Here is a 23,116-nt window from a genome sequence, read left to right as displayed (position 1 = left end):
CTTTACAGTTTGATGGGTTCAGTTTTAGGACACTAAAAGGAGACATGTATAGGATATATTTGCGAGTAGTCAGGGAAATGGTTGCTTTCATTCCTGCAGCGCTGCTTTCCTCCAGCTGTAATAAGAGGCCCAAATACCCCAGGTTTCTCTGTGTGTTGCTGTGGCATGCAGCTCTGAACTCATACACGGGCTTTGCACAACACGTGGCAACACACCTGGGCCCATGGCCTGACACAAAGCATGCTGAAAGCAGCAGTGCATTCACACTGATATTTCTGGATTAAGTTTTTCAATCAGCCCCCAAATGAAATGCCTCAGATACTGCTGCTTCCTTTATTAATGTTCTGTAGGGTAGCTGTCTTTATGTTTAACAGCTTTTGTGGGCCAGCAAATTCCTAGACAAAATGACCTGGATGATCTTGGCTCAGGCCAATTTCCACTGGATTGGAAGGACTGTGCAGGGAGAAAATGACTGTTACTTGGATGGAGACCCTGGCTGAAACAACATGGGGTATCATGCTCTCATCCTCTTTGGCTTGCCCCAGCAACAGGGAGAAAGTACCATGCACTGTTTCATTAAAGCCCTGGCATATTCCTTAATGGCACTTCTGGAAGTGACAGGCACAAAAGAAGCCCTCATTCCCGTTCTTTTTTCCCATCTGGGGCCATTCATGTGCAGATCCATCCAGAGATCAACTCATGCTGACGTGTGAGATAAAGGGACCATCATGCTGAGCTTCAGACATTACCACAGCCATGCAGGCTCTGGGGGCCAACTCAGAGCTGCAGGAGGGTGCTGCATTTCAAGATTCACTCAGTGTCTGCTGTCCTATAACACCATCACGCGTGACCTGCTCCAGGCTCTGCAGAGGGCTAGTGTACACTAGCGTTGTAGTATGATTAGGGAACAAGCTCTCCTACAGCAAGGGGAAACATAACCAACAAACAGGACAAAGCCAGTGCCAAAAACATATTGCTGACATGTTTGCCTAAGAAAATTCTGTTTCCTCTCTCCAGAAGACAACAGTCTTCTTTCTGGCATCATCCTGCTGCAAATGAGGAGGCAAAGGGAGGTCTTTAGCAGAAACCTCTATTGAAAATATGCATTGCTCCTTCAGCCATTGAAAAATCCCCTAAAATTGACTCGGGCTACCATAAAACAACAGCTTAAACTAATTTAATTGCTGTCTGCTGCAATCCCACCCACCTTCCCAGCCCTGGATGCAGCCCTGACTCCTCTTTGTGCTCCTCTCACCCTGCTCAAGCCAGACACATACCCTAAACAACAAGTCATTCATCCCCTAGCAATTTAGCACGCTGAAGTGACTTTTCATGAGCTCGGATACTTGCTGGAGCCAGTGTGAAGGGAGGGGTAGGACAGCACAGTCACAGGGTGGGACAGTGAGGACATGCACTTCAGAGCTGAGTTCAGAAAGCTGAGAGCCTGCTGTGCTCCTGCTCTCTCCACTCCCAGTTAAACCACTTAATCCCAGCCCTTGCTGAATGATATGAAGCCTGACTGCTCCCTCCACACATACACACAGGCTTGGCTCCTGCAAGGTCAGTAAGCTGAAACAGCACACCAGGATCCCGTAGCAACACAGCAGTGCATGACTGTGTGGTTCTCAGAAGGGAGAAGGCGGCCATGGATTAAGTCAGACCTTGAAAGGTTTAAAGGAATTTCAAAGTAGCCAGAACTAATACAAATAAAGGAAAAGAAAGAAAAAAGTAAACCACACGGTGTGGATAACCGATGTTTCTGACAGGATACCCTTCACTCAGGGTCAATGTACAGTGAATGTGAGGATGTGTTCATCTGTGACGAATTTTCCTGCATATATTATGTAGCACTGTCTCTTCCACACCTCATATGTAGCTGTGTGTGCCTATAAATAGCAATGATGCCTCGTGTGCATTCCCATATATAACAACCTGTGACAATGTGGTAAAGGAGAGGAAATGAGCAGAGGAAGTGGTGTGCTCTGCCGGAACAAGCAACCTTAGCAGGGCCCTGGTAAGTAAGCTCTGGGCAAACACGTTCTGTGAAATATTCCAGAAATGTGTGGAAAAGCAAAGTGCTTATTGAGGAGATGCTAAACCGATGGGTTTATTGCATGATGCAGAACAAAAGACTGAGTAATCTTGCTGAACAGCTAAAAGACCAAAAAGAATCCTTGCATGCCCCAAACCAGAGCGCTGCACAAAGTCACAAAAAAGGAGGGAGAACCAGAATGAACAGGCTGGAGCAAGCCTGCTCAGCAGCTCTGCAGCAAGATGAAAGCAGAGAGAGAGGACTCCTGCAAGGCTGATCCGAAGACAGAGCTGAGCTCTCTTCTGCAAGAGGCTGGGGCAAGAACTGCTGATCTCTTTCCTCTTTCAGAATGAGTCACCTTTGCACTATTATTTTTTTCTCTCCATTCTCACACATTTTATGAACTGATGAAATATCTTCAAGACTTGTTCTTAACTTTTTTTTCTTGTTTAGAAATTCAGCGTGACCATCATGCCTAAAGGGCTAATAAGCTGTGACTGGCAATACAAAATAGGTTCAGTGGCATCCTAACAGACAAAAGTGTTTTAATTAAACTGAAAAAAAATCTCTGGTTATCATCAAGTAAGCCAGAAGCCCATACTAAATAAACAGAAGTAAGTCTGTTGGTAGGAAAATCAATGTCATGTGTAAGAGACTGGAAGCTGAGGTTTCATTCTTGGCTCCAGCAGATCTCCCACTGAGCCAGTTGCTTTGGGCCAAGGGTGTCTTTTGTCTTGCCTTTCGGAAGACACGCACAGTTGATTGTCTCAGTCTCCCAGGAACTTCATCCTGATTTTTCACTAAGAGCCTATCAGTACACAGCCCAAAGGATGCTCATGCTCACTGCTTAGCATCAGGGCTCTCTTCTGCTTCTCCCCACCGCCTTCCCAGTCATGAAAAGGCAAAGCTAGATCTCACCTAGTTGGGGTTGTGTTGAAAACCACAAGATATATAAGATCAGTTCCCTCTCTCCCCTCCTTACGTCTCAAATAAATAACAAATCTTACTTAGACTTTATCAGCAGTAAAGTTAGGCTCTCCAGGCTTGCTATTTTAATCAACTTCATCTAGTTTGCTTCAGCTTTGAAAGTAGTACAGTTTTGAGCAATTACTGAATCATGTGGAAACAGCATACGGAGAGAAAGAACAGTAATGAATCAGTTCCTTTAAGATAGAAATACCACATGGAGGCATTTCAGCATTGCAAACAGACCAGGTAGGCAGTATTACTTATTCAAGCTGAGAAACACATTTCATTTTAATACTACATTGTTACTTGCTTGGCCAGAAAGCTTTCTCTGGATGCCACAAGTCCACTGAGAAGACGCTGCCTTCTGGATTTATCCAAACAGTTTCACTATTTTCAATGTTGTCTGGAAAAAAAAATAAAATTAAATATCAAAATTGTCTCTTTCTCCACAGGCGGATGGAAGCCATGGCAGTTTAAGCCATTTGCTTTATTTTTTAGAGTACAGAAGAGAGCCTTACCTAAGTGGAAGAGAGCAGAAAAATACAGTGGGTCTGCTAAGGTGGTCACCCTAACTTAATGAGAGGCTCCAGACAGAGGGGCATTTACACAAGAACAGAAGTTGATTCAAGGCCATCATTATCTCCCTTCTAATTCACATTTAAGAGCTATGGTGCTTCAGAGGTCTCTCACGCTTTCTGTCCTTTAAGCCGCGAGTAAATCCCTCCCATTTCCCATCAGCTTTCACCTGAAACAGAAAATACATCCCACGGGTTTTTCAACAGTCATCACCGAGGCACCTCCCAAGGCTTCTGCGGCTGGAACTTAACAGCTTTTGACTTTACAAAAAGTTTCATACACCGATATATTTATAAACCTTTCTCTTGTACTGTTTTTTACCTCCACCATGCATCTGTAGGTACCCTCAGTAAGGCATTCCCAGACAAATGCCATGCGTGGCCAAGCTGCTGGCAGAGCTGGATGGGGAGAAGCAAAGCCAAGGGGAATGCATGGCTGGTGGGCTCTGGCCAGGCAGAAGCATCCCTCTGTCTGTGTTATGCTTTCTGACATGGCCTCACTGCCACCTAAGTGCACGCTTAGAGTACTCTGCTTTAATTGGAGCCCAACCAGGAAGAAGAGACATGCACTTAAGCTCAGAGAGTAAGTTTAAAAAAAAAAGACAAAAAAAAAAAAAAAAAAAAAAAAAGACAGAAAAGAGATGTTTACACCCAAATTCCCATAAATAGAAAGGCAATCATGCAATAATCAGCCTTCCATCATCACAAGGTTCTCTGCTCACCCTGCTGCACTAACACCTGGCTCCACTGGTGGCTGCCTACAAGGACAGGCGGTCATCATTCCCTGCTCTGTCCCCTCTGCTCCCACTGTGACTTCCCCATCATCCTGGGGGATGTGTCTCCTCTGCCCAGTGCTGGGCCCAGCTGCACACAGCTTTGCTAATGCTGCTAATGGCATCTCAGCTTATCAATGCATAATTGAATCTAATTTTCAGCATGCTTTTTATATTTTCTTTTTCTCTCACCTGAGACAATAAACATCAGCTCCTGTAAGGAAATCTCATTTAGGTTTATACTGTGCTTTATGTTCCTATTTTCAGTGCTGCAGCCTTTGAGTGGCAAATCCATGGAGGACTATTTGTAAGTACTTCTGTGAAATTAAAGCAGACCCCCTACTGAGGGCAGGCACTTTAACAAGTAAAATAATTTAAAAACAAATAACTATGAAGGAAAAACAATATCCTAAAGGAAAGTTATTTGGCCAACTGCAGCACATACATTAGTGAGATCTGATATACACAAAATAAACACATTTCCATGCATAAATTTTTGGAGGACTAGTGACACAGATATGGAGCCATCTAACTATTTTTTTTTTTTTCTTCTGAATTTCACATTACATTTGATAGAAAATACTGCTTATTTCTTTCCCTCAAGCAAAAATAGTTCCCATATAGAAGGTGCAGATTCTGAAAAGAAGCCTCCATTAACTAGGGATAAGAAGACAGGTAATGGTCCTAAGCTCCAGCAGGGGAGGTTCAGATTGGATATTAGGAAAAGTTTATTCTCTGAAAGAATGGTGATGCATTGGAGTAGGCTGCTCAGGGAGGTGGCAGAGTCACTGCCCCTGGAGGTTCAAGAACCTTGTAAATGTGGCATAAGAGACATAGTTACTCACCATGGTGGTGATGGGTTGATGGTTGGAGGAGATGAACCTTAGTGACTTGGGGGCTGGAACTACACGATCCTTGAGGTCCCTTCCAACCTGGGTGATTCTGTGATTCTGTGACTTAATGTTTCTGTGGTTCTATATGCTCTGCTTGGTGGATCACAGTGGCTGCAATGATCTAGGAAGCGTGCATGACTCATGGCTCTGTTGGTCTGTCCCTCCACAGGGCATGGGGAAGACGTCCCATTCAGAGCTACCACCTCACTGCTTCCCTAAAGAATTACCATCTTTAATATCTTTTACTTTTCCCAAAGTATTTAACAAAAACCTGAAGACGATATTTTTTTCCCCTTCTCATTACACAGGTGACAATGCTAGTCTCACACAATGGTCAAATTATTAAAAAAGTAACACGAGCTCAGAGAAGGAGAGCAATTCTCTGAGCACAGTTCTGCTTTGGCCAATAGCCACAGTGTGGGTCTTGCTGCTTTCTGTGGATAGGAATATTCATTGGGAGAAGCAGACCTGTAAAAGATCAGTAATAGCAGTAATAGCAGTTCAGCACTTGGACTTTTTTTTACTTTAGCAGGTTTTTGTTATTTGCAGTAATTTTTATAATTCTAATTAGGCTGTGTAACAGCACCTTTCTCCATGGAGCAAGGTGAGTCCACAAATTTCAGGGCCACAAACTACGTGTTTTGTGGGAGTGGCTCATTCCTGTTTTGCCAAGGTATTGTGCAATGCTAAACTGTACTTTGGGACACTCATTTACAACTGTTAGGTGACAGAGTAATCCTTATTTTACCCCTCTGGACAAGTTTGTTTATGTTTTATCTCCAACAATTTTCCACTGATATTTCCCCCTTTTATTTCATTACCAAATCCATCCTCATCAGTTCCTGTTAATGTCATTTTGCTAGTTTTATCAAAAAATCATAGAATAACACAGAATATCCTGAGTTGGAAGGGTCCTACACTCAAAAATCAGATCGTATAGCTGAGAGCATTGTTCAAATGCTTCTTCAACTCCAGCAGCTTGGGGCCATGACCACTGCCCTGGGGAGCCTCTCCCAGTTCCCAATCACCCTCTGGTATAGAACCTTTTCCTAATGCCCAAGCTGACCCTTCCCTGTCACAGCTCCACACTGTTTCCTTGGGCTGTAGATCGTCATGAGGCCTCCTCTCAGCCTCCTCTGTTCGGGGCTGAAAAAACCAAAGGAGCTCAGCTACTGCTCGTACACCTTGTCCTCCAGAACCATCTCTGTAGATTTCCTTTGGACACTTTCTAATTGTTTTACGTCCTTTTTGAACTGTGGTGCCCCATACTGTGCACAGTGCTTGAAGTAATGTGGAACAGCTGGGAAGAGGAAGGGAAAGGATGCACGCACGGGGGTAGCATGCACTGTATTTTTTTTTGAAAAAGACAAGGAAGCCCTTTACACACACACAGAAAAAACACCCAAACACTACAGTTTCCTAACATCGATTCTCCAGGCTGGTGATTGCCAGTGCTACTGCGTGAACATTATGTGATGCTATGGGGACAGACTTGTCCTTATGTGAAGACATGTGTTATGGGAGAGCATTGTATACTGGCAATTTTGTCTGTACGCATGGTCTCTAAATTACGGAAAAAACCTTTTGGTTCTATGTTACACTGAATTTGAGCATGCCAGAGACATCAGTAATTTTCCAGAGGCTCAGCCAAAGGGGCTGCATATAAAAAATTCAAGACTGGGATTATTTATTCCTAGCCAGGCATTTTGCTTTGGCCATGGCAGGAAAAACCTCAGTTGCCATCAGCATGTAGCTGGTTACTCCACTTTTTGGCTCCAGAGACCCTCACTGCAGCACTGGGAATGAGGAGGATGCAAGGAGGGTTGATCCCTGCAGGGAGCCAAAGGTTTTAGCAGGGGCATGGGGCTGCCCTGCTGGGGGTACCCCAGGTGCTGGTGAAACTGGGGTGATGTGTTTCTCACAGCTGTGGGCCTGGTGCCCAGCAAGAGCCAAGCAAAGCTGTCAGACGGAAGCAAATCCGAGTATATTTTGCTAAAAGGGTTTGGTAGCCTGCAGCTAGAAGGGTTTGTCTTGACCTGAGGGGGATGCTGCAGGATGTACAGATGACAGGAGGAAATGTACAGCGCATGAGTGCAATGTGTATTTCTGTAATTATTTTACTTCTCATTTCCTCTCGGGCTTTGACTGCATCCCTTGTTCTCTGCCTCCAGAGGCAGAGTGCCACTCTGTGAAAAATCAGACTTAGTTATTACACCTCGCAGCAATAGCCACAGCATTAGCACGGCTCAAGGGCCAGATGTCATTTCTCATTTGCAGACTTTTCTCAATACTGTGTACAAATTGAGAGAAAAACGTTGCAAATAACATTATGGTTTTGAAGACAAGTGTAGACAGTACTACACTGCACAAGCAGCAGCGTGTCCTTTCACTAGAAAATTTCAATTGAAGTTATTCAAATCTGTATTTGAAATAGATAGAGTTTACAGAGTAATGAAATATAGCATTTCATGATGTATATTATGAAATAGAAGAAAATAAGATTATTTCTTCACGCATATCAATTATTAAATTATCGTAAGAATGTATGTACATAAATAATTCTGGGAGCCACTCTGATTAGATTACTTTGATATGACGGAGCGGGTTTTGATTATTTTTGCTGCTTTGCAATAAGGATTGAAATTCTAAGTAGATTTCAGGAAGATTTTCTTCTAACACTGCAGCAAGGGGTAGCAGACAGACAATAAATAATAATGTAGAACAGGAAACTGTAGAGACTTTTTAATTCACACAATTACATTCCTGTATGAAAGATGATGAAGTTCTCACTGAACACAGATTTTTTTTGAAGAGTTTCACTGTATTGATTAGATAAGCAACATGTAGGACATTTAATACAAACCATTCTCCTCCTACTCCTTCTACAAGACCAGCGGGCAGTAATGCTATGAACTGGGTGGCCAGAAGATCTGCAGACAGCATTTGTGCCATGTACTGAGCACGGACAGCATCACCTGCTCCTTTCCTCAACTGAGCATAAATAAGTCTTCCTTCCTCACCTTGTGCAGCTAGCAGCCATCTCATGTACTGGAAATAGCTCCCTTCTCCATGAGGTGCTGGCACACTGCAGTGGGACGATGAGGGTCTGCGAGGTGTCAGTGGTTGGTGTTTGGTGGACTCAGCAAGAGGTTGGTTGCTGAAGCTCAAGGGAAGAGCAGATTTAGGAGATGGGGAACAACAGAGAAGGAACAGGGGTGAAGTAGAAGCCAAGCATGTGCTCCAAAGGAGGAATGAAGAGATGTTTATGCAGGTTCTTGGTGCTGAGCATTAATTGCAAGAGAAAGGCTCTTGCAACCAGGAGATCTACGAGAAATGTAAATGTAGCAGCGAAGATGGGCAACCCTTCCCTACAGGCAGGCTGCTTCAAAGTGCATCAGCCCAAGGTGCTTTCTTTGCCCTGTCTATGCCAAGTGGAGAAAGGAGAGGGCCTGTATTGAAGTCTGTGTGGCAGAAGCTCCATTCATGCTAAGAGACTGCATTCAGGGGCTTACAAAGGGCGTGAGTCAAATGCAAAGAAAAGAGGCATTTCACAGAAGCTGAAGTGTGACCCTTTGTTTTTCCTGACCGCAAGGTCATCAGCAACACAAAAGGGGACCCTAGCACTGATTCTGCAGCAACAAATGCCTGTTGTGAGTGAGTGTATTTGCTGAGCAGTGACAACAAGGAGTGACTCGAGGTGCATGCTTCCAGCCCTTGATTCCCAAGGGACAGAGGAGGAGAGGATAGGGCTGTGGGTAAGCTCTGACCACTGGAAGGTCCATACAGAACCTCTCCAGAAATGGTGCACCCACTACTGGGACAACTGTGACAGTGGAATTTTGGATTGGGCGCTGCAAAACCTAAGTAAAAAGTGTACTTTTTTCCTTAATTCTTAGGTGAAGAGGAATTTTCCCAGTTTAGGACTAGCAAGGGATTAGGGTGGCTTAGGAGCCTTGTCTTTATCTCAGTCTTGCATTAGCCCATGACCACTTTCTGTCACATTCAAAGTCCACATGAAAAGGATGCTTTGCTCTGCACTTTTCATTATCCTAGAGTGCTGCAGCTCCTCGTTAAAGTTCATGACAGAATGAGGGTGCAGAACAATGGATTTAAGGGTGTCATAAAACTTCCTGGCAACTGGTAGTCCCCAGATACATTCTGGTTGTGACTCAGGAGAGGCTTCTGGAGGCTACTGGGACTGCAGAGCTTTTGAGCTGAGGAAATGTATTTGCATATGGATGTCATGCTAAGGAAGCAGGGCAGCACGGATTTCATTACTGCTAATGACATGTGGGAGAAGTGATTTAGTTTACAGCCAACGCCAGGCGTGGCACAATGAGGAAGCACTTAGTTCATGCAGAGCTTTATCTTGCTTGTAAGACCCCAAAATCTGCAGCTCTGGGAGGCCCAGAGTTATGTGACACGGTTTTGTTAGCACTGGAGCACAAACAGAGCTGTCGCTCAGAGGAAAGAAGAGTGCTTCAAGATACGGTGCTGGTGTTGTAGAGGCGAGGAAAAGAGCAGGGGTCTGGGACAGAGAGCAACTGAGAACAGAAACCCAGCAGGTAGAGGTGGCTCTGTGGGAACCACAGTGGCCAAAGCTGGACAGTTGGACTTGGGAGTTGCCAGAAATTTTACTCCAAGTCCTTGTTTTAACATGCCCAACACAAAACATGGAAAATGCCCTGAGCTTGGGGCAAGGTGTCTGGCTGTAAGGAAAGGAGAAGAGAGATTTCTGCGAACTGAGAAGGAGAAAAAGGGCCCCAGGACAAGCTGAAGCTGGAGTACCTGGGAACTGCTACATGGTCAGAGCCCCCCACAGCATCCTCATCTCAAAGAGAACTATGTCTGCTTTTACTGCTGCAGGAGGCACTGTCTCAGGGAGAGGAAAGCAGAGGGGCCTAGAGCACTTTCTGGGCATAGTCATTAGAGAAGAAGGAAATCTGAATTCCTGGGCAGCTTCAGGAAGAGCTGTTTGAACTAGGATCAGTGTTTAAGGTAATTTTTCAGCTGAGAGTAATGAATCGATCAAGCAGAAGAAAGCAGCCGGAGAGGGGAGGGCGTTTGAGAAAGAGAAGTGAGTCAGAGGGATTAATGACAGAGATAAAATGGCCATGAGCCTGGTGCGTGCTGTAACAGCCAGCTGAAACAACAACTGAGAGCCCACACCCCACCCAGGGTGTGCTGGGCCAGCAGCACCCTCTGCTTTCAGAGGAGCACCACTAGGAGCCTACCTGCAGCTCACAGCTGGAAACCTGCAGCAAGATTTTTGAGCAGGAATTATTCCTGCTTTATGCATAGCACATCAGCTGTTTTTAATGGCTTGTAACCATTTGGCTGCAATCACCCACAATGCGTGTAATTAAAAATGTTATGAGCTGCTAAAATTCACTCCTGGAGCAGTCTGCAAATGCTGTCTCTGGAAACACAGGATGTTTTGGGGTACTATGTTGTGTTATGTTCTGGAGATGGAACTCATCCGGTCAGTTGGACCTGGGATGTGAAAACCACCTCAGTGATTAGAGAAGGGGAGAACACGTTTTGGAGAGGTCCCTGAATTCTGCTTCATCAGAGCTAAAATCAAGGACGTGCTACAGTGATATTTATCAGCACTAACTGGAAAGTCAATGCGTGGTTACTGGTTATTGCAGCTGAAGTTATAAAAGCTGCAAGATGTCCTTAAAGGCCACTTTAGCCAACTCTATGCTGTTGAACATGTTATGCTATGTGTCACCTGAATGATCTTCATACCCAGCTGCAGGAGCGCAGTGTGCGGACTTCATTTAAAAAAATTAGAAAAACCATGATATGGCATAAAAGATGAAGCAAGAATGAGATAAATTTGTAGAGAACCTGAAAAACAAAAGCTGGATGGAATAATCTGCAGCATTTTGTAGAGGAAAAAAGAAGAAAAGGAGACTATACCAATATATTATTTTTTCAGCGAGGCTCTGGTGGCAGACTGAAATCTGCTCTGGATGGCTCATTTCTCCTCAGCAACAACAGCAAGATTTAAATAATGCTTTTCATTTCCCAGGTTCAGCAGATGAAGAAAAAGAACTACTTGGGAGGCAAACAGAGTAGATTTGCAAATAGAGGAGAATGTTTTATGACCAGACTTACAAACATTTGGCTCCTGAAGATGCCAGAAGACTCTGCATCTGCTTTAATGAATGTGGGTTGATCTCTTCTGATTATTTCTTTGAGATTCCCCGCTGTTCTTAAGGAAGTAGTTTTATATCGTCTATGATAAAGCCAGCATTCAGCTTCACACAGTAGCAACTTACCTGAAAGCTGCACAGCTTTTGATAAGTGAGGAAGATGAGCTGGAGGAGACTTCTGTGAAGCATTCAGTGGTTCCTCTACCGAGGTACCTCAGCTGTTCTTCAGTTACAGCAGCATTAAAGGGGGAATAGGCTCTTCTGTTCACGTCTTCTTTATATTTTGGCAAAACAATAGATGTTAGTAGGAACATTTCTTTTTCAAATGTACCTAGGAAATTACTGCATTCTGTTCAGCTGAGTATAAATACAGATTGCAGAGCAGCAGACACTTACAGTAACTCATAAGAGATCTGAAATTGGTCATTAGTTGCTGTCTCAGGGGATAAAGGTTTTTCATGGCGTGAATCTCTTTAGCAAATACTATAACAGCACAAGTAATGTTGTTACTTTCCTGGGAAAGATGCAGTTGTCCTTCTAATCCTTTTGCTCATTTGTTGTATTTTTACATCAGAATGTAGAGATACTTTCTGGTAAATTGGATGGTGGAAGCATCTTCCAGGAGAAGCACATACAGTAGTGGTTCCGAAAAGGTGTTCTAGGTCAGAGAAGTCTGTCTTCTGATATTTTTTTCTCTAACTTTTATTCTTTCAGATATGTATCTGGGATCTCTTGGCCTCAAAATCTTGCACGAGTCTGTAGGCAGTTGGCTTCTGCAGAAACCAGAAGATTCCCCATTTGTTTTGACCAAATTAGATTGATTATTTTGTCAAGATCCTCATGGTTCTTGAGGCAGTAGTTATCACATACTACCTATGTCAAAATCACTGTTCAGCTTCTCTTCATATAGAAGACAACTCACCTGAAGATTCAAACTGTACGACTCTTCAGCTATGAGCAAATGGCTGAGAGAAAACCAGAACAGCCTGGACATGTCGTGCCTCAGAGTGGTTGCCACAGGGGACCCACGGTGTCACCTTGACTTCTTTCATTTCCAGGAAAGCTGGATTTGAGTTAGCATGTAATGGGACTGGGTCTCCCTGTATCTTTATGTTGTTCCTATTATAATGTATCTTCCTTAAGATAAAATCTTCTTTAAACATAAGAGGAAAAGAGAGAAAGAGAGGGCAGCCAAGGATTGTATGTGGCATCTGTAACATTTAATTATATGAGACAGGGATTTTCCAGGATGCCATTGCAACACAAAGAACATTTAGATATCAGCATCACAGTATATATTTTCTAAATCACAACACCCACGCATTTCCTTAGCCAAGGAGAAGTTTTCCTTCTATGGCTGCATATCTAAAATTAGCCTGAAGGTCAAATCTGAATAGAAATACCCTTGCCTTGAACGTGCTGGGAATGATTGGTGCAATGGGCTCAATTTTCCCATTGAAAACCTTCATTTATTTTTCAAATAACAGTTGCTTTTACAATTAAAGAGCTAGGAGAAAGGCAAAACGAAACCTGCTGTATAAAATCATCATCAATATTCTGCTTTCATTGCAAGGCTATTTTTATAGTCAACCATTAAAAAAGTAACAAGATGGATACAGTGAAGCTAAAGTACAAAATATTCAGCAAGAGGCTTCAGAATAGCTGAGCTGAGTGCCGGCATGTGAAAGAATGGCCTCAAAATTTAGAAGATGTTTGTATATAAAAGATACGCGCAACAAAGAATTCTAAGTTAAGAAAGATACTGTTAAGAACAAATGAATAGTTTAGGTCTAAAAATAATTGCTTAACCTGCAGTCATATTGTGTGAGGACTGTGCAGTCTACAGTGCACAGACGCGAAAGCACCGTCTTGCAAAAAGTGCATTTATCAGCCACAGTGTTTTATTGAGTGCTTTAATAATACAAGTGTACATCAACTGATCCACAGTCAAAAGTGGCAGGTCCCTAAGAAATTTACAAGCACTTTTCTTTTAAGTAAATCAAAATACATATTAATTTGTTCAATGCAGTAGCCTTTTGTGTGGGAAACAGAAGGCTAGTGATAAACACAGTCTTAGTAATGCACAGTGATTCTTGATTTTAAGCTTTTATACAAAACTTGTTCCCAGTAGCATGCACCCACCATTAAAGACTTCAGTACAAAAAAATAACCCTAAACACTACATTTAAGTAGAAACGAGATATAATTCTGAATTTGTTTGTTTTCCCAAAAAACACATGAAAGAAAAAAAAAAAAAACACACATTAATACAAAGCTTCATGACAAAGCTCTATACTATTACAGATCCAACATTCTTTGCACTGATAACCAAAATTCCCTGTCTACATTTGAGGGAAACAGCTTTCAAGTTAACAGAACAAAAAAAAACCCCAAACAAATAAAAATAAAAACAAAACAAAAAAGAAATGGTTCAAAATTTAATAAAAAATAAGAATGAAGGGAAGGGCTATTGAAGCACTTAGTGAATGTGCTTGCACAGGTCCAGCAAATCCTAGAGGAGGTTCCTATGTGGCGTATCGCTTGGTCCACTGTCTGGCCATTCTGTCATGCTCTGCTCTGTTAGTCATATACTGAGTGGCAATGCTTCCAACCAGGGGGTCAGCTGAAAAGGAAACACAAACCGTGAAATGCTTGTCAGCCTTGGAAGGAAGAAAAGACTGTCCTCAGATACAGATTTATTCTGTCCTCTTAGCTTTAACTGTAAGAACAAGATGTCTACATATTTTATTCTCATTTTGAAAACATGCATGCATACAGGAGGAAAAGAGCAAAAGCACGGGGAGGAGCTAGAGGGGCAATCAGTTGCAAGTTTCTGGTAAACATATGACTTGAATCATTTTCTAAAATTATGCCTCATGAACAAATGTTCCAATCATTACAGTTTGAGCAAAGAGTGAAAAATAGCAAGAATTTCAGATGACAAAAATAAAAACACTAGAAGCGATTTATTTATGGTACTAGACTTCCACAAATACCTATATTGCTACCTAAAGGGAGGATGGGCTCCAATTCTATTAACAAGTTTGTTTTCGGTTTTTGTTTTTTTTGGTTTTTTTTTTTTTCAATTGTATTTTAAAGAATAAAGAAAGGTGAGAAAGGAGGGCAACAAATACTATTTGAATACTGGCATTCAATTTGTGAGATTTTGTTGAGCATTCACGTGTCCAGAATGCTTCATGATTCTGTCTTCTATAGCTACTTCTGTATTTCCAAAAAAAAAAAAAAAAACCAACAAAAAAAAAATCCAAAAAAAAACCAACCAAGAAATAGCCTGTTGTCATTAATCTGGATCTACAATTACTTTTTAGTTAATTAAATAAAACCAGCTAGTCCTCTAAGAAAAACAAACCAAGAAAAGACTTTCCCAGAGTAATCAACGTTTTTCTCCTTTCAGTACAGAGATTTTCCTCTTTGGAGGACCCAAACTCTTGGTAGTCCTTGCGAAACAGTAGATTTCCTGTATCACCACACCATGTCAGTTCTGTAGCACTTACGTACGTTTTTTTCCTGACTTAGGCTAGATGCACATGACTTCTTATTGGGGCCAGTTAATAATCAGCTCTGCAGTTGACTGAAGATGGTGCCATTGAACAATATGAATGTCAGCTTCCCCAGTACAGTCGTGTTGTGTTTGCACAGCATTATTAACCACCAGGATTCCCAGGGAGAGATGTCAAGCTGTCGGCAAAGTTAATCCCAGGTTTTTGTTTGTTTGTTGATGATAAGAGTTTATGATAGGATAAGTACATTGCTTTAGCCAAATCAATTGAATGACTTGCTGCCAACACAACTGAATATTAGCAGATAACATCTAATGAAAAAATACTTTGCTTTGAATGTACACTTTGAGGGAGAGCCCATGATTTGAATACTAAGTTTGCATCTCCTGAATCAGTAAGGCAAGTTACTACTGCAGCTGTGGCATATTAAGACCCCGTAGTCTCAGTCCTGCAAGCACTTAATGCATACATTTAACTTCCATATCTTAATATATCCAGAGGAGGTCACCAAGGCCCAGACTTTGCTATTTTTACATGCATGAGTGTCAAAGAGGTACAGCTGTGTTAAGTCCCATTTAAAAATTTTCAGAATAGAAAGTATATCACCTTTGGCTCCACAGCCAAGGAGGAGAATCACATGGGATTACTGGAAGGATTTTGTTCACAACAAATAGGATTCTGACAGTCTCCTAGTGCTTAAGGAGTGCAAAGTTGTTTGTAGTTGTAATGAGTTTTGAGACAAACTTTAGGGTAAATGAGCAACTTGGGTAATGGGGACGCACCAAATGTCTCTTAGCAAAAATTCAGGGAGTAGTCTGAGGGAACCGGTTAGGGTTGCTCAAGGCTGAATCTGGCAGCATTGGTCCAAGAAACACTTCCATGCAACTATGGAGAAAGAAAGAGTAATGGTGGAGCTCAAAGGGAATCATTGAGCAAAATTTGATGAATGTGTTGGTTTTAACGCTGTTAGGAAAGGTGGGCTTTAACCTCTGAGGCAGCTGCTGGTGACTGCTCGGAAGAATATCATGATATTGTCATCTGGATCATGGTAAGTGCTTAGTGAGGTTTAGAATCATAGAATGGCTTGGTTGGAAGAGACTTCAAAGATCATCTAGTTCCAGCCCCCTACCATGGGCAGAATTGCCACTTACCACCTCAGAATTCCATCCTGCCTGGCCTTAAAAGCCTCCAGAGATGAGGCATACACAGCTTCTCTGCACAGCCTGTGCTAGCACCTCACAGTTACTTGAGTGAAAAAATTTCTTCCATTTACTGCATATTTAAATGGCTGCAGCTAAGATCTTCTCAAAACTTGATGTTGGTGCATTGAAAAAGCAGCATAGTGTAATATAGATTTACTCAGTTCAAATCTGAAAATGTTTTTACATGCAGAATGAATGTTTACATGGAAGCGTCTTAGATGAGAGCTGAAAAGTCAATTTCCATGATAACTGAAAGGGTACTGAGTATTACATAATCATCCCCAGCCTTAGATTACTTATGTGGTTTTCTATCTATATTTCTTTTTCGGCATAAGAATACATTTCAGTAACATACCTGGAAGGTTTTGAAAGGTGTAGGGTCCTTCCCTCACCTCCTCCCAGACACCAGAAGGGTGGCCAATTTCTTTTGAGGTAGATGAACAGTAACCTAGTAATTGCTAGTTTGAGATACCAAGCTGAAAGATCAGGATAGCTGTTGCCAGGGAAGATCCTATGTTTACATCTCTGTCAGAGAGTGCCGAGTTGTGCTGTCATTACATGTAGTTATTTATAAGGACTTCAATAAGAACTCTTCAACAGATGTTAGAAGAGCTAGTTTATTTTAGCAGCTCCTGTAAAGCCACAAAACTGGCATAACTGCTTTGTTTGGGAAGTTGGGACAACTAGTGAGGAGGAAACTTTTCACCTTAGATCAGTCACCTTGTTAGTGTCACACTGACCATGCAGCATGCTGCATTTGCATTGGCTAACATACAGATGGCACATGAATTCCAGATATGCAAATGGTCCTTTCCTACTTCTGCATGAAGCTGTGCACCTTCAGGCTCAAGCCACATTGCCCTGCTGGAGGCAGCATCTGTATGGCAGGCCCAGGGAGACAGACACTTCTGGTAACACTCAATGAGTCATGAGTTGGCATCTTTACAGAGCTCATGGGGACAGGCCATAAAATTGAGATTATCAGACAAACTGAATTGAAATAATTTCAAATACTTCATCCTCAACATGCATGGGCTGTGAGCATAATGTTCAAAAATACTTGAAAAGAGAAACTCAAGAACTGTCCCCTCAGAGTAGCAAATGGTTGAGTACAGGCCAGTTCTTAGCTGGGCTGCAGAGAATGAGGAATATTGTAAAAATACCCATCAGTACAACAAAACACATATTTATAAAACAACCACTGCATAAATAATTGAAAAAGGAATACTCAGGATTCTTAGAACTGCTTTCCCCATGTTTCTCATTACTATAAAACTGTTTCTTGTTTACCATTTGTATATATCTGTTTTTTTTCCCCCCTCAATGTTAGGAATTTGTTTCTGTAATTAGTAAACCGCTCTAGCTTTTTTTTTTTCCTGGAAGTAGTGCGATTCATCAGTGAACCAGTGGCCATTTCAGAAGTCCACTCCAAGTGGAGCTTTGTCCAAACATCCATGAAAAACAGAGCTCAGAACATAAAGCTACATCAGAAATACATTATCAGAATGACCTAATGAAATTAACAAAAATAAAGCCACAATAGATTAGTAACAGTAACAGCACAGACTACCTTTCAAATATACAGAAATTAAGACAAAACTTTGTCACAGAGAATGCCAACAAACACAATCTCTGGCAATGCCATTCTCACAAGCCTGGGCCCTTACAGAAATGAACTCAATCGAACTATAGGCAACAGCTAGCATGGCAGGATGCTCATACACTGGGATCTCTCAGGTCACCAGATACACCATGCCTGGCATGAGAGCTGCTGTGTCCTTGGTGTGATACCCTGTCCTGTGGCCAGAGACGCACCAGCCCTCCGGGTGCCAGAGATTTGGGAAGCTAGAATAACAAAGAACGACCCTGCGCTGCACTTAGTGTAGAAAGCTGGGTGAGCTGGAGTTCCTGCCTCACTTAAATGTTGGATATGCTGCTCTGTAATGACTTGTGATCTTCTTTTGCAGCCACTTAATACGACTGTATAAGGAAGAACATTTGTGTCTCATATCTGTTGTAAAGCTAATCAAATTTACAGCCCAATTCTGGGGAGTTAATGCTATTGGGGATTTGGATGAGCTGAGGTTTGGTCATTACAAAATTTCAGCTGTGTTTAATGCTAGTTATACTGCTTTATCATTCAGAAGACAGACTATAATTCTTCTTTAAAACTACTTTCCTCCAAAATAAATGAAAATATATTGCTATACTGTATTTTTCCCTGCTTGTATTTTTACAGCTATTTCTATGTCAGCAAATAGCAATTTCAGAGCAGAATTCATCTCTTGGGCTTTTCAATGCTCTTTTAAAAATACAGAGAACATACTCTAGTGAAATAAAAGAAAAAATGAGATGGTGTATTTAACAGCTTGATTTCAGTGTCTCTTCTCCATCAGCCGCACAATATGCAAAGAAATTCCAATCGTTAGTGCCAGCATGGTTAAAGAGACCATTTAGACTTAAAATGTACATTATGGATGTTTGTATGCATTATGTATATTTACAAGCTCTTATAAAATATAATAATATTTCAATTATAGTATTTTACAGTTTTAATAGACAACAGCTGATGGAGTCAGTTATTACACCATCTTAAATGAGTTCTCAGAAAGATTTCTTGGTCACATTAAAAACTAAAAACCACAAACAAAACCAAATCTCAGTTTCTTCAGCCAAATATTTACAACATGTATGTACGTATTTTTGTCCAGGTACAGTTTCAGTTCTGTATCACAGGGAATTTTGATGAACTGGCCTCCAGCTGATGGAGCAGAATTAATCTGGAGGAATTTCCAAAGGTCAGGTGTAACTTGAAAGGTCTTTGTTTTCTGACTATACAGTACTCCTTTAACATAGCTATGAGACACTCTGTGAAACTACTTGCACTGAAACATCAGTCACCAAAAATGAAATCTGCTTACCTTTCTTTGAGCCAGCTGTGTGAAATGCAGAACAAAAAATTGCTTGTTTTGTTTAACCTACTTGGACTTCTGTTACATATTTAGAAGAATTTTTGACTTAAGGAACCCGGATTGCTTTTCTTAGAGCTGCCTCTTTTCACAAGTATTTTGTTGTCTTGCTTTTTGAACAAACAAAAATTGGGAATGCTTGTCTTTTTGAAGCCTTTTAAGGAAAAAAAAAAAATATCAGGTGCTCTCTATGTCACCTACAGTATAGCTGCCTTGGAAACATCTTTGTGCAGCAAGATATGTAGAATTGGCTACATGGAAATGAAAATAAGTTCATGTTTTCAATAACTACAGTTTGTTTGGTAATTTCAGTGCCAATAGCAGTGCAGAACCAACCTTCAAAAAAAATAGGTCCCAAAAGCCAAACTAAAAAATAAAACAAAATTAAGATTGGGAGAGAAAAAAGAAAAAAAAAAGAACCTAATAGTCCTTTGAAACACAAGAACACAAGTTTTCTAAACAACAAATGCTGATGTTTGATGCACACCAGAATAAACTTAATCAAAAATATATATTTTACCTTTAATTATATTCTCATATTGTTTTCAGTGGCATCCAGTCATAGGAAGACTAGCCAGTGAAAACTGAAGACAAAAGAGGCATGATGTGTGCTGTACCAAGTATGTCATAGAACAATTTAAAAATCCAAGAGGAAGGGAAGAAGAGATGAATTGTTTGTGAGTAATTTTTATTCACTGTGTCACTTTGCCTTAGGAGGTTTCCATAGTTTGCCACATGTCATCTCTTTTAAACTTAATCAACTCCTAGAAGAACATGTCAAGGATGCTGTGTGTCTTGATGTGGAAAACGAGGTACGTGAAATGCATCATAGGATCCTTCAGTGATCTTACAGCAGCAGTGCTACTCCCTGTCTTGCTATCATTAATAATAATAGACTAAGTAATTCTTTGGAGGAAGAGGCAGGTGAAGTGGAACACTGAATTACTCCACTAACCTTTCACCTTCAAAAAGAGTGCTCAAAAACCATAGGACAAGTGAAAATGAGTACAGCATGGCACTAATCCCCGTTTGTGTGGCAATAAAACTGGCCTCACAGTTGGAAGTCTGATCAACACACGCTTATAGACTGGAACAACAGACTGATTCAAGGCAGAACAAAGAGCAGTAGCAGGGCTCTGGATTGCCTTACACACCCTACAAGCAGAAGTACGATTTATTCCTGACTTTCATGAAATCACAGTCCCAACTATCCATTGATAATGTATTAATCCATCTACAAGGCTCTTTGAAAACTGTACAGAAGAATGACGAAGTGATCAGTAAACACAAAAAAAAACCCACCAAAAAACAAAACAAAACAAACAAAAAAACAAACCAAAAGGAGTTGTTACAGCAAAGAAAAATGTAATCCTTGGAAGAGAAAAGGAACAAATTCAAGAAAAATCTAATGTTCACTAGGAATTAACATTTTGGCAGTTATGATTTATAGCAGAAATCATATGATACAGAGTATAATGAATTCTGCTTCTTGTTTCAGGAGTTGTACAGATTAGACTGGTCACATCTCAACAGAAAAGTTCTAATACATATAGGCTACATGAGCATGTTAAACTATTAAAACATACCTTCTGGAATTGCTTTACAGCTCATGTACCTCATTAGGCTGCCAACTATGGTTGATATAGGTTAGTGAGGTAGACAACCGTATGACCTTCAAGGGCTCCTCCCACCAGAGAAAAATAATGAGAGATGCAGTAAGATGCCTGTGACATAATCTTCTCAGAAGATAAGGTGATCCTACGTGTTGGAGCCAGAAGAAATAAAGACTGACTTGGTTGTGTCACTTCTCATTTTCAGTTAAAACCCAGGACTATCTTTCCAGGTGAAGATGGGGAATAAGGGAGTAAAGCACAGATACATAAGAATTTGAGACACAGTCTCACCAGATACCAACATTTACACTAACAACATCCATGTTTAGAGAACTAATAGAAAACTGAACTATATACTGTAGCTTAGAGACTGTATAACTTTAAAGTTTACATTTGCCAGAAGTTTTTGACCCTACATAGCCATGTCAGTCTAGTGGTTGCTGTGCTAACACAGGGCTAAAGGAGACTTATAATTTTGTTCCAAGCTTCATAAGTTGCAATCACCAGTACATACTCAGTCCTTGATTACCTCTCTAACTATACACATAAAGATTTCCCCTGAGAAAACAAAAATCAGAGTAGGTACAGGAAGAGAAAGGGAAAAAATAAAACAGGAAGATTCTGAGGTCCTAGTCCATTTGATAGCCAAGATATGTGTCCAGACAGGCGTAGCACTATAATATGATAGAAAGTAGAGCGATAATAGTGGGGCAGGAAAGTCTTCGGCTGCAGCAAACAAAGACAAACCCAAATACAGCTGCTATAGACACAGAAACAAAGTGAAGAAAAAAAAACAAACACAAAACAAAAAAAAAAACCCAACCAACCAAACAAAAAAAACCCACCACCAAACAAACAAACAAACAAACAAACAAACAAACAAACAAACAAACAAACAAACAAACAAACAAACAATTTACCTCTAGAAGACCTCAGGTAGGTAGGAATCTCCAGCAAGATACCCTTACCTCCACTGCCAACCCTTAAATGAGGTCTGGGAAAGGGGTGGATCCTGGCTCCTCCCCTTCCAGCCACTCAGATGCATGGCATGCACCTGAGCTCCCCTGGGTTGGCCCTGCCTTCCCACCACATGCTCAATCAGTGATTCAAGCTGTGATTAGCATTTCTGCTAAAGCCGAGAAACCAGGAAGCTAACTGTCACACTACTTGCAAGATGTGAAATGCTGGAGTGTTCCATAGTCTTCACGGTTTGCAAGTTGTTATGATGACTCTAAGAAAGCTAAGTGGTCTTACAGCAGTGCTTTAATGTCTCACCCATGAAACTAAGTAATGCTTCCCTGTCATGCCATACCATATTTAGAATAAATACTAAAAATTGGAAGCTATTGGATGATGTGGTAAATGTGACTGTATTGATCCGTCACAAAGAAACTGTAAGATATGACTTGAGCTCTGTAGAATTGTGTCAACAGTTTACAGGCTGGTTCGGCCCAGTTCCGTCAGAAACACATCTGACTTCGTAGTTCCTATAGTGTCTGGAGAAGTTGTCAGACAAATATTAAGGCATATATGACTCAATTCCAATGTCCAAACTGATATCTGGAGGAAAATGTTACCTGTCTTCAAAAATAAAAGAGTTCTGATATCCATTTCAGCAAAATGTTACCTATCTCCAGAAATAAAAGAGCTCTGCAAATCCAGTTCAGCAAACATTCACTTACTAAAACATTTTGGATACAAGGAAGGAGAAATTCATCCCTCTCTAGACTTGCATTTGATTGTTGTCAGGCTACCTACCACAGATCTGTGTGAAATATGAGGCTGCTTCAGAAAAAGACGTTTCAGAAATAAGGAGTATTATCTGGCCCAATTTTACTAACATGACTCTTAAAGGGAAGCATTGGCAGTGATTCATCTCTGGATCTTGCCAAGGGAAATCATTCTTGTCTAAAGAGTAAAGGGTTTTTTTTCCGTCTGCTGTTTTTAGCAGGGTTTCTATAAACTTCAGTGGCTGACTGTGAGTTAGCTGAGGCAATCATGGATCAACGAGGCACAATGTACTGATCTTGAAGAGCTGTCTTTAATTAGGGAAGAACATGCACCTATTAGAAATGCCAGCATGCTGGAACAATTAAAGTTCTGAAATAACACACTTTGCTTTGATGCTTGAATGCATCTCAAAATTAAAGCATGGATACATTAGCAAAGTATCTGTTCACAACAATGAATTCAATAGAGAAACAGTGGTTGTTATTAGTAAAAAAATTAATAAAAAAATTTTAGTAACTAAGAACTTGATGTGGAAGACACTGCATGGTACATGGCTTGATAAAAATTTCAGAAAACATGACAATATGCATTCAGCCCATGGAAGATTGCTGCGTGTAAGGAAATGACAGCACTCTGATCTCAAAATGCTGTCTAGCAAAGTGCTAATATTCATAATG

General features: G+C 41.1%; 1 protein-coding gene across 2 annotated transcripts in view; it reads right to left on the bottom strand.

Annotated features, from left to right (window-relative positions):
- Positions 1–13,282: 13,282 nt before the first annotated feature.
- Positions 13,283–23,116, bottom strand: part of LOC128085180 (ubiquitin-conjugating enzyme E2 E2) — a 205,173-nt gene continuing 195,339 nt past the window's right edge. For both annotated transcript variants that reach the window (XM_052692281.1, XM_052692280.1), the window contains exon 6: positions 13,283–14,026. In XM_052692281.1, coding sequence (XP_052548241.1) covers positions 13,929–14,026 — 98 coding nt within the window. In that variant the 3' untranslated portion in view covers positions 13,283–13,928. The remainder of the gene's footprint in view (positions 14,027–23,116) is intronic.

The sequence above is a fragment of the Tympanuchus pallidicinctus genome, unplaced genomic scaffold (genome assembly GCF_026119805.1).
Source record: "Tympanuchus pallidicinctus isolate F22 unplaced genomic scaffold, pur_lepc_1.0 scaffold3, whole genome shotgun sequence".
In the NCBI taxonomy this organism is placed as follows: domain Eukaryota; kingdom Metazoa; phylum Chordata; class Aves; order Galliformes; family Phasianidae; genus Tympanuchus; species Tympanuchus pallidicinctus.
This window is presented reverse-complemented; position numbering and strand designations above follow the sequence as displayed.